General features: G+C 39.7%; 1 protein-coding gene across 1 annotated transcript in view; it reads right to left on the bottom strand.

The window, feature by feature from the left end:
- Window positions 1-11,736, bottom strand: part of KLHL13 (kelch like family member 13) — a gene marked incomplete at its 3' end in the record, with an annotated part of 37,762 nt that extends 26,026 nt beyond the window's left edge. Inside the window, 3 exon segments of the mRNA XM_082004099.1 lie at window positions 10,360-10,462; window positions 10,465-10,472; window positions 10,968-11,736. Coding sequence (XP_081860225.1) covers window positions 10,360-10,462; window positions 10,465-10,472; window positions 10,968-11,047 — 191 coding nt within the window. The 5' untranslated portion in view covers window positions 11,048-11,736.
- Between the last annotated feature and the right edge of the window lie 510 nt (window positions 11,737-12,246).

Below are 12,246 nucleotides of genomic sequence, written 5' to 3' on the forward strand. Positions count from 1 at the left end.
CACTGATTTTTGGTTTTGCTTTTGCGTTGGGTTTTGTGGTTTGTTATTTTTTCATAGTACAGGCAAAGGAAAAAATCATAGCTAAGTACCACTCTAGTGGAGAAAATAAAGTTCAAATGGAACAGTTCAGTTGTATTATTTAATATCTCACATCAGTGAAAGATACCAGTTCAGTGGCTTTTAAGTACTAGTCTAGTATATAATTCCCTAAATCTCATCACAACGCAGGACAAATACAGTGGGGGAACAACAACACCACTTGACTTCTGTTAATGAAAAGATGATTGCAAGATGAAAATAATCTCAGTGGGTCTTTATGAGTTTCTAGGTTTACTCGCTAGCACCTGCACATAGAGAAGTGGCATGAGTAAACATCCAGACTGGCACAAACACTAGGGAGCTTAGTATTTCAGATGAATATGCAATTTGAAAACGCGCAAACTGACCAAAGTATTTACAGGACTTCTGTCCATTACTGCTCCCAATTCTGTACGCAATTTCTCCAGATTAAATGTGGTGAATTATGAAACTGGGAACGGACTTTAAAGGAGAAAGAAATATGTATACAGCAGAAGAGCCACTGACCAGGGACAGGATACGAGACCCTGTTGTCAGACCCAGAACTTGAACCTGATGCAGTCAATCCTCAGCTGAAGGCTTTCTGACGCTGTCCACGCCTCTATAACCACGATTTGTACCTTCCTTCAAAATATGCTTTAAATACTGGAACTTTCCAGCAAATACTGACAAGTATTTTTGAACTGGCTGGAATTACAACATGCTTCACAGAGGCAAACTGCTTTCTAAAGCACTTAGCAAATATTAACCTGTGAAAAAGATCAGAGGCATCCAGGTGACCCACGAAAACAGGGATCTGTGGAAACCAAGACAAGTTTTACTGTCGACTAAAATATCCAAACAGGGCATTGCCGTTTCGTATAGTGCTCAGTGGCAGGAATGAAAGAAAACAGTATCATGTTATGATGTTTTCTTCAGAAATTAAATGCCTTCTGATGCAACAGAAACAAGGCAACTATGAATATTATTGAGGATTTGTTCATTTAAATCAGCAAACCATTGATCTGTTTGAAACTGTCTGAGCATAGTACAGTGTCTTTGAAACCAAAGTAAGGAGATCAGCCTACAGCTACAGATGTTTTAGAGTGCATGTTCTCTGATTTATTTAAAACCCATAGTCTTTACATAACACAGCAAAAGCTTGCCAAAGCCACATTGGCCAGACAGTGAATCCTTAATTTGGTGAAGCTCAATAGCTTGTTTTTGAAAGGATTATAACCTTATTTGCACTGTCAAATTACTGTCCAATGAACCATGACTGCAAACGTTCTGGTCACTGGTAAATGGCATCTTCAGCAATCACTCCTGGCATGTGCCAGTACTCTGGTATTTATCAGCAAACAACCAACCAGATTTCAATTTGATATTAAGGTATTCTTATTACAAGACAAATCTTTACTATTTCATGATCTACCAAAAAAATTCTGCTATATTTCAGGGCTATCCTACACATGCAGCTATGCATATATCTTTGCTAATGAACCTATTAATGAAAGGCCAGTGAAATACAATGAAACTTTCATTTACTATTAGAGCAATTTTTTACTTCGTATGCATAATCTGCCAAAAAGTATTTTAGTATGCTTAGTCTGCCAAAAAAATAATTTAAGTATTGACTATCTTACTGTCTTCCCATTATGAACAGATGTTCCAGCTTCATCAGCAATGAATTTAGGAATTCCCCAAATTACATGGCCACCTAGGAGCTCAATAAGCATAACTGATATGGCAGCACCGTATAAAAGAAAATCTCATAATGCTTCTATTAAGAAATTCAAATATTAATATAATGTAGATGAACAAATTACACAATCATGGTATTTCACATGTCTTCCATTCTGTATCTTGTACCCATACAATTTCAAGAAATCCTTTATTCTGGCAGAGAAGTTACTTTTACACTTGTCCTCCCCTAAAATAACATCTCATCTTTTCATAACTGTTTTTTAACAGGAGTTTCTAACTTAATTCCTTTGTGGTATCAGTAACCCAGTAAAACAAGCCAGTTTTATAATTTGTTAATGCTTCCTTATTACAAAAATATAGCAGAAGTTACTACAGGAAATGCAAGTTTTCATTTTAAAATAGATACAGGACTCCAGCTAGAAGAGAAAACAACGACAAAAAGGTCATTTTTGTTCCAACAGGTTGGCAGAGCAAGTTAACTCCTCTCTTAACCGACCAACCAACACGTTCAGCAAACTTCAGTTCTTGCCTTGGGGGCACAGGCAGCGGCTGAAGGTCTGACAGTAGGATGAACACAAGAACAGCGCTGGAAGGCAGGACCAAAATGACCTGTGATACTCACAAAGCATCAGGGGTAAAAATTATGCCTTTTTCTCCCTTTCTTGTTACGACCACTAGTCCCATGCCATCAGCTTCCAGATGTCACTGTTTTTAGTGAGCAGTTTAAAGGCTGTATTTTTAATAGATGAACTAGAGGCTGATAACATAACTAGAAACGTTTCGCATGTATCGGGTTACTGCATTTCTTAAAAACGCTGTTTTAATGCTGCTTACTTGAAAGGGGCCACCACAACCAGAAGTCTGCAAACCTTTACTTCAAGTGAATTAATACTGCATTTTAACTACTATGGGTGTGATTCTCAAAAGCAGCTGCAGCAGCTAGTGCAGGAGAATGCTCACCTTGGGCAATGCTCTGATGTTTATATTTTAATATCTCACTTTTTACACCTGACCTCGTTTATAGATTAGAGGGACAGCAGTAACAGCAGAATATTTAAACATTTGTTTAGCAACTTGATACTGAATTCTTCTAAATCTCCACTCCAGGAGAAAGGCATAAAATAAAGCTTACCATTTCTTAAACTAAAAAAAAACCAAGAGATACTCCTATATCCATTTTCCACCTTTCCTCTTAACTAAGGGTGTTCTGTAAAAGACCAGAAAACCAGGCTCTATATAGCAGAGAAAACCACTGAGAAGTAGCATTTTACTTCCACAAGGCTCTGGCCAAAGGCAGCAGGAAAGGAGGATTCCAAACCCCCAAAAATCAGCAGAGAAGGAGAGAGATCCTTTCTGGACACATGCTGATGGGCAGCAAGCAGAGGCAGGTAGTTCTCCAACTTGGACACAGCTACAGCATGAGCTGCTCATTGAAACGACCACCTTAAGAAGATGCCTGAAGTAGAAATTAAGTACTGAAGCGATGTTGGCTGAGCAGCTCTGCAAGCAAAATCCCTAAAGGTAGCAAAGGCCACAAGGGGAACAACATACACAAACTGAGTTAAAGGACAGGGACACTGAACCTTGTTCAACCAGAGTCAGGCTCAAGGTAACCTACGTAAGCTATTCTAGAAGAAAAGTTTTGGAGACTAGTGCATAAAAGTCATAAAAGTCAAGCCTTTAACTTTTTTTTTTTTTTTTTTTTGAAGGGACAGACACATCTCTTTGGACATCAACACGCAACCACCACCTTGACAAAAAGTTTCTGCCCAAGCACAGAAGCCCACGATGTCAACCAAAATTAAGAGAGCTACTAGAAACGCACAGATGATTGAAGACGCAATCACTGATCCAAACACCGATGGATCTGGGTGGAAAGGAGGACAACACAGAAACGAGGATATTCCCAACATCAGTTGAACCTTTTTGTATCATTTCAAAGTAAGGCCACACTGTGACCAAAGCCAGCACAAAATTAGGTCCCACAAAGCCAGCAGGACTGAGCAACACCAGCAACCGTTTCGGCGTGATTTCCCAAGGATACGCAAACAGAAAATATTCTCCTCAAAATTCCTTCTTAAATAACTAAACTATTGGAGGTCTCAAGCTGTTTGCAGCATAATTACAGCCCGCTGGTTAATTCAAATTTGTTTTCCACAGAAAGCAAGCAATATTTGGCTCAGTCATTGCTATAAAGCTTTTGTTCCTAATAGTACTTAGTCTCTCTGGGAGCCTTAGTATCACATCCACATTTATCTATTTGACAAAGGGTTTACATTCATTGAGCCATTTGTAGCTTAAATTTGCAGACTCAGATTGTTTAATGCTACTAAATTAGAAATGGTTCTCTGATGCCTTTTTGCCAAAGTTGGTGTTAGTCTATTGATTCCTACTATTAAAAACAGAAAAAGCAAAGCAAATACACATGCTTCGTAGCTTTTCTACGGAAACAGAACTACTTTATTTCCTTGAGATTCAAAAAAAGTAAAATACATCAGTCAGTCACAGGTTTCACAGTTTAGGCTGGACTGACACTGCACATCCTATTCTCTGCCCTTTATACTTGGTCTTAAGTGGTGAAAAGGCAAGTCATAATTTTAGCAGGGCAGCTTAATACTTCCTGTGCATTACAAAACACGTAGGAACGTATTCTGCATGCACCAGCGGATTACAGTTCTACCTGATGGGCCTTTAAATTTAGTTTTTCATACACACACATAGAAATTGTTACCTTGGCAGAACGGTTCCTTAAAGACAAAATCCTGTATATGTCTAAGGTGGCCACCCGCACATTCAAGATTTGGTCATAGAATATACATCCCACTGTATCCCTCTTAATAGACTTAGGAACAACTCCTTTCCAGGGTGTTGGCTCTTTTTTCCTGTGTACTATACAGATTAATTTCAATAGCTTAAAAACCAGCAAAAAAGTGAACAAGATTCTGACGTCAGGGTTTGTGAATGAACCCCCACTCTTTCTGCTGCCTCTTTCTGTTCTACCATTCCTCTTGCTTTGTCACTTCTCACAGTTTTTTAGCATCCCTTTATTACAATATCCCAGGGAGAATGTAGGGTTGTGGGTTCCCCCCCCGCCATCACTTCAAGTTTTACATTATTTTTCCTTTGCATTATAGTTTAAATCTAAGAATGTCAGACAACAGGTGTGGGTGACTTGTCGATCCTGTGGAAAAAAAAACCACATTTTTGCAACAATCTCAGTCACTGCTGGACAAAATATTACAGCAATAATATGGATGTGCACTTCCACTTTAGTGTTACAGCTACACATTATTACACTACAATTCCCACTACTACCATTTAGAACAAGTGACTATTATTTTAAAATCCCAATATTCACCAAATACTTCATGAAAATCCATAGGTATCCGCATCCAGACTTCAACAACACTGTCTAACGCTACAGACGCGAGTAGAAAGTGACTGCACAACAAGATTTTTCCACAATAACAAGGAAATAATGGCAGAAATGACAAATCAGCAGAACTGATGTTCTGGCAGAACCGGCTACCATATTCAAGATAATTCAGTAAAGGTGCTTTAGTATGTCACAACTTAATGTCAATATTGCAACATCACGCTCTATAAGGAGAATGTGAAATTGAGACCTGTAAGCCACAGCATCACCTATTAGAGGTTATTATTCGGTCTGCCCAGAAAAATTGCCAGTACTGGGAAACTTCATTACAACCAGGTTTGGGTTTTTTCCTTGGTTCTGCCAGTAATGAAATTTTACATTTCAAATTTAGGATAATCTATTGAAATACCTATTATTAAAAAAGCAAAAGTAAGATCAAAAGGCAGAAATGAGAACTCTAGATACAATATTGCTGGGATTAAAAGCAGTCTCCTATTTATAAGATAGAAGCTCTTTCTATTCCTCACCCACCCAATTCATCTGTTTGCGTGCATCATCAGATTAGCTTAAAAAAAATATCTGGTGTGACCTGCACATTGACTTTCAATACGTTAAAATTTGAAATATCTAGGAAGTAATTGCTTAAAATGGAAATGTTGCCAAAGACAGGCAAGTCGGTTTTGGTGTGAATACGGTGTAGTCTGTCAAACGCTCAAGAACCCAACAAAAGGGTTTATTTACTAAAAATGACCAACGAAGATGGTAGAGACACATAGGGTGGTCTCACAAAAGAAACCTGCCTAATGCAGATGGTCTGATGAATTATACATACCTACCTCTTCCCATTTAAGTGTATATCATTGTATAGCATAAATTCAGAGTTCATTGTAGAACAAATCAGAGATTTGCAAGAAGACACAAAAGCATTAACCTATATAACCTATACAAGCAGCTAAAACTAACACTGATTACTCCAGAGTATTAAGAATTTATTCTACTGTTCTGCACAGGAACTGATTTCCATTACTGCAAAGCCTATCGGACAAATTTCACAAGCACATGACTCAGGATAGACAGACTGTGTTGCAAACCCTCCGATAGCTATATATTTGGAATACTGCAGTTGTTTTTTTCTCCTAACATTAATCCGTTACTTATGAAAACAAATACAAAGGACAGTTTCCATTTGAAGTATCAACACACTATTCTGTGTAAAAGGATAGAAGGCACTAAATTTACACATGGATTATTCTGCATTGAGTATTTTTAAAATTTTATTTCTTTTTAAACATGGCATGTTGGAGTCTAACACACACTTAGAGCATTTAACTTTTCAGAAAACAGCTAACAAGCATTCTCACATGGCACAGGATTATAGAATAATTACAGAATAATCCTATGTCATAGTATTTTTTAAAAGAGTGGGCTTGCATTATTGAATTCTTTGTAGATGTCCATCATAGTACTTTAATCTCCAGAGTTTCCACAAACATTTGGTCCATTCGTGTTAATGAAAGATGTGCACAACTTTGGAAAACAATGTAAGTGACATTGCTGGTGTGAATGAGAAATTCTCCTCCTCCTCTTAACGTACGAGACAATGTGGCCCGTGAACAATAATTGGCACACATATTCCTCCACCCCTCGAAGCTGTTTTATATAACCAAATTCTGAACTGTTCCTCACCCCCGCTGAGGTAGTGCCTCAATTCTTAGCCTCTGCTTATGTCAGTCACTGGTTTTTGTTTTTAAGATGTGGCCGTCAACACATAGCTACAGTGCCAAGGAATACCACTTTTCCACCTCGGTTTTATTTGCTTTGTGCTTTCCTCCGATTCACTTGCTGAAACTGCTCACCTGCCCACATAATACATTAAGTCACCTCGGTCTGTCCCTACACAGTCAACGCAACTGCGGATACGAATGAGATTTCACTAGCAGAGCATAAACTTACTGTAACAGCTTTCACACTCATTTGGACAAAAGGAATCTATATTCTAAACCCCAACGCCATAAGCATCATGAAGGACAATGTAAAGCAGCCTGACGAAGGCACGCACACACCCGCACATTCCTCGCTCGCGCACTAAGCCGGGCTGCGTTACACCTATATATATTGGTCAGGTGTCGGTTCTCCAAACCTAATACCGCCTCATTTTCCCTACGCAGTGTCCCTGGATCTCCCCATCAACTTGGGGGAAAGCTCAAGCTCCTCCGGACCAGTTCCACCAGCAGCCAGGGGATGTCTGCATTTCCCTTCAGAGGGACCCTTCGTCTTCCGTGTAACATGAAAAGTTGCCTCTTGCAGTCAGGATATCCTGAAAATATCCCTAATAAATAACTGGTGGGAAACAAAACCACCAGCCAAGAGGGAGCGATTCACTGCTGCTCTTTTCCCATTGCCAGGAAAGCAATACCGGAAAGAGGAAGCGATTCACTGCTGCTCCTTTCCCATTGCCAGGAAAGCAATACCGGACCCAGCAAAACCAGCAAGCTTCCCAGTAAGGGAACCACGTCCTCGCCTACAAAGTCATTGGCTCAACCTCAGCAGGTCCTTTATTTCAGGTACTACCCGGCCGTGAGTTTCCTGCAGCGAGGACTCTCCGGGACAAGCTCTTCCTACTTATTCCCCGCCTCGGGAATGACCGCAAACTTTTCAAGCGGGGCCGGCAGCCGAGGCCGCAGCCGCGCAGCTTGCGGGACGGCACGGTGGTACTTCGCACGTCGCTGCCCGCCTCGGCCAAGCCGCTAAACGTGCCCGTAGCCGCCCGTCCTGCCATTTTGGTACAGGGAAACTAAGGCAGGTATGGGGTACACAGCCTGAAAGAACCACTAATAAAATCTTTGTGCCCAGACAATCAGTTTAACCTCTAGATAAATTACTTGTAAATCATAAGCAGGATGAAGTCAAGGTCAACTTTAGTAGAAAAAGCTGAAAAATCGGCATTTCAACTACACAAAAAACCCCCCAAAAACACACCCCAAGAAACAAACCCCACCTTTAAGACCTCTCTACTATACATTCCAAATCACACAGCAAACCTATTTTGTAAGATTAAGATGTCAAGTATTAAAGGGATTACACCCTTATATACTCCAGATCCAAAATATGAAGTACAGAAGCGTTAATCAGTGAAGTCAAGAGTTCTGTGGTCATTTATTTTATATCAATACATGTTCCGTTTCACACACCACTTATTCCTGAATCTTTTACTCAAAACATAAGCCTTTTGCCAGTGTGCAGAGTACTGCTTAGGAAAGAAAACTTACAAATATGAATGTGAAAAATCTCTGATCACGTAAAACATTACCAAATTTACTGTAACCTCCGCAACGAAGAGAATGAATTCCATCACCTATTCTACCGGTCAACCCAAATTACAACGTTGTTTTTATCAGTTGACATATGCTGCCTAATCAAATAGGTGCCATTTTGTAATGTTTCTCATTTATTATAAAGTAAATGAATAATTTAACATTACATTTAAGAGTCCTGCTAGTGTCAGGACTGTGTGCCAGTGAAGAAACATCTCCATAAACACTGGGATACACTGACTTATTATAAAAAGATACTTAAGGCTTCTGATCACATATTTCTCATCCTCGAGATGAGCTCAGCGTCATACAGCTAAGCATGACCACTAAACCCGTTCACATACTTTCAACACATTGGGATAATCAGCTACATGATCCCCACCACAAAAGCCAGAGCACACAGAGACAGATGCGCAATTTAAAGGTGACACACAAAGGAAATGCTCAGTTTCAGCAGCAGATAGATCAGGCTCGGGAATTTCTGATTTATTTTTGCATTTAGTAGGTACTATAGTTTAAAAAACAAAAACACAGCATATAACACTAAAGACAGGGTTTCCCTGAAATAGATTCAGAAAGCCTCACAACGCTTTTTTTATGATTATTTCTTTGTATTTAGTCATATTTTTAAAAGAGTTATAATATGTAGCAATTTATTGGAAGCTGATTATTTCTGGTAGCCTTAAACATATTTGATGCATCCAGTGAGTGAACAGGCTGAAACACTTTCATGAAAATTAAAATTAGAGCGTGCACAGCACAGGTTCTATACAGCCAGGTTAGGTCCTTAAATCCCAGCCTTTCTGACCGAGAACAATAGTGACCACGCACACGGCGTTGGATTGTTTCGGCTCCCCTGCTGATCAATGCGATTCTCAGCAACAACCAAAAAAGACGACATTTAGAGGACCTGTAAATACCTATTTCTTACAGCACGTCCCTGCAGCAGCTGGAGCAAAAGCCTATCTGCAAAAAGACAATACAAACTTAAAAAGTACTAATGCTGTACATGTTAGGATGGAATACTATTGGAAAGCAATAGCCTTTACAGCAATTTCCAGATAGGGAAGTCACCTACATTGTTTCTCGTGCATTTTAACACAACTCTTCCTCATTTTTAAAGAGCTGCTACCTTAAGTAAAGGCAGAAGCAATTCAGCACCCTATGCGTAGTTTTATTTCACAGCAGGAAAAGCAGCCACCTGCGTATGCTAACACGGAACTCACAGCTACAAAAGGTGAACAAAAGCTCCATCAAGATTTGGCAAGACAAAGGCATATTGTTCACATGTGCATTAAAATACTCTTTTATGTGAAGCTACTTTACATGGACAAACTGCATAACCATGTAAGTATTCAGATATGAGTGATTTATGTTTTAAGCTTCTATTGTAACTTTGTAAAAAGACATTCAATTTGTATTAAGGCTAAGACTTTCATGAATAAAACAAGACCAAAGCAAGATGATTTCTTTTATATGAGAACTTACAGGAACAAAAGTGCAGTACAATACAGCAGGTGATTCCACGTTTAATTTCTAAGTGTAACAGTCAGGAGAAGGAAATGTTAGCGTATACACTACAGAGAAAGCCTGCCTCAAAGCTTAACTTGGCAATTCAAGACCAGCTCTACAAATTAACAGCAACACGAACTTTTCAAATGAACATATAGGATATTATTCTGAATATTGGCTTAATCTGCACAATTTCTCTACGTTTCAACAAAGAGGGAAAGACTCGACACAACATCCATCATGAAACATCCAGGATAAAATCTGGGGGTCTGCATAGCAAACAAGGTAAAATTCCGAGTGCCAATGTCATTATAATATATAACAGGGTATTTTGCCACAGGGTAGTCTCACGAAAGCAATCCCACCTTATTTATCCTCATTTCTCTCACTTACATGTATGCTGGAGAAAGTGGCGATGACCTGGATGTTTTAAGCACAGGAACTGGGAATTTCCAGATAGCAGGAGAGCTCGTTTTCCATTTCAATGGCATGTTGTCACCACGGTACTACAATAACAGTAAACAGCGTTTCCATAACAGACTACCAACTAGGACTTCCATTCCACACACTACTGACACAGCAGTGGCTGCTGCTAAGAACAAGGAAATGATTCTGCCAATGCCCTTAAACCGATGCTTCCAATCTGTAAGACAGGGCTGCAAGGCATCTCCTTTTAAATCCTGCTGTCCCCTAAAGCAGTATGATGATTCTACCCTCCTAACTCAACAATAGTGCCACCTCGTTAGGGAAGCGCTGACTGCAGTATATGTTTTATAAAAAAAAAAAAGAAAAAAAAAGCAAAGACTGCACTGTGCACACCGGCACAATGCAGCTTTATTTAATAAAAGCAGCTAATTTTTAAAGAACTCTTTCTGATGCTATTGTTCTACCTTAACAGGGACACTGCAGCACTGTGCTATCCTCTCTTCCTATTAACCTCATTTCTGACCAATGGAAGCAGGAAAAAAAAATGGGTTTCATATGAAAATGAAACAACATACCTACTCAGAATACACTTGTCATCCTCTGAACATTCTTCTTTTGAGCTGCAACAATACAAATGGGATATAAATCTCAGCATAGCCTTAGGCCAGGGCTAATAGAGATCAGTGACTAAATTCAGCAGCCTGTTTTCCTCCTGTGCAAGCTCTGACCAAACAATACCAGAATGCCATTATGGAAAAAGCCCATTGCAAAAATCAGTCCTTCTAATCCATAGCTAGGAAGACAAAGCACAAATCGCTGCAGGTTTCTGCACGCTCTTCTAATAGCTTCTGGTTCAGGATGCTCTCATTTTCCTATTCTCATTTCCAAGGAGGATGAGCAAAATCTCATGCATTTTACAACATGCTATGGGAACACAAATACCACTCTGTCTTCTGCAGTAGAGAAGCAGAGAATAGCACGCTGTTAATCGCGGTCCTTGCAGGGATGCTATCAACAACCTAATTCGGAACACCCCCCCCAGCAGCTCGCAGTCGCCCGAAGAACTGACGAAGCAGCCGGTCACGCAGGTGCCCGTTGGGGACGGCTCCGCAACCCCGTGCTCTGCTGCGTGACCTCCCGGGGCTGACAACAGCGGGGAGTTTAGAAAGCAAGCTATTAAAAAGGGGAGGGAGACTTTAATAGCATGTTGTGCCTACGCAAAGCAGGTTTCTAGGGAAGATAAGGTAGAGCTTCAACTATATTGACTCCTCTACAAGAAAAAAAAATAATTTTAAAAATCACTTTTAAGGTATTACCACATTAGACCAGAACAACGCTGTTTAAAGATGTTTATCCTACAGATTTCAGAACAGTCTTTTGTACAGCATGACAATTTTTCTGTTCATCATGATGGCTTAATCTTATTGCAAAAAAGCCAACACCCTGTCACGCTACTCAGCGACAAAGAATAGAACTAGGAGCAGAATTTCTATAAACTGAAACTTCTTAATAACATTTAATAACACACCGGTAGGTCTTCCTTAATAGCGAAACCTACGTTGTTAAGTTTATTTGGAGGATGAACTCACCAGAGGGTAATTGCTGCTTCTTGTCATTATTAGCAAAAACGTTTGCCCAAAATAGTTTTGGGCATTTGAAGCTGTTACCATAACCGCAGGCAAGGAACTAAAATAATCCAGGATGATCAGAGCCGAGGACTAATTCAAAACCAGATGCACCTATTCAACAAACAGTTGGGGAGCTCTCTCCCCCATCTTTGAAGAAGTTCTAAATGACACATGAGCAGAATTAACACAGGCAACAAATCTCACAGAAACTGCTACTCGAACGCTG

The sequence above is a fragment of the Phaethon aethereus genome, assembly GCF_964289735.1.
Source record: "Phaethon aethereus genome assembly, chromosome: 10".
NCBI classification, from domain to species: domain Eukaryota; kingdom Metazoa; phylum Chordata; class Aves; order Phaethontiformes; family Phaethontidae; genus Phaethon; species Phaethon aethereus.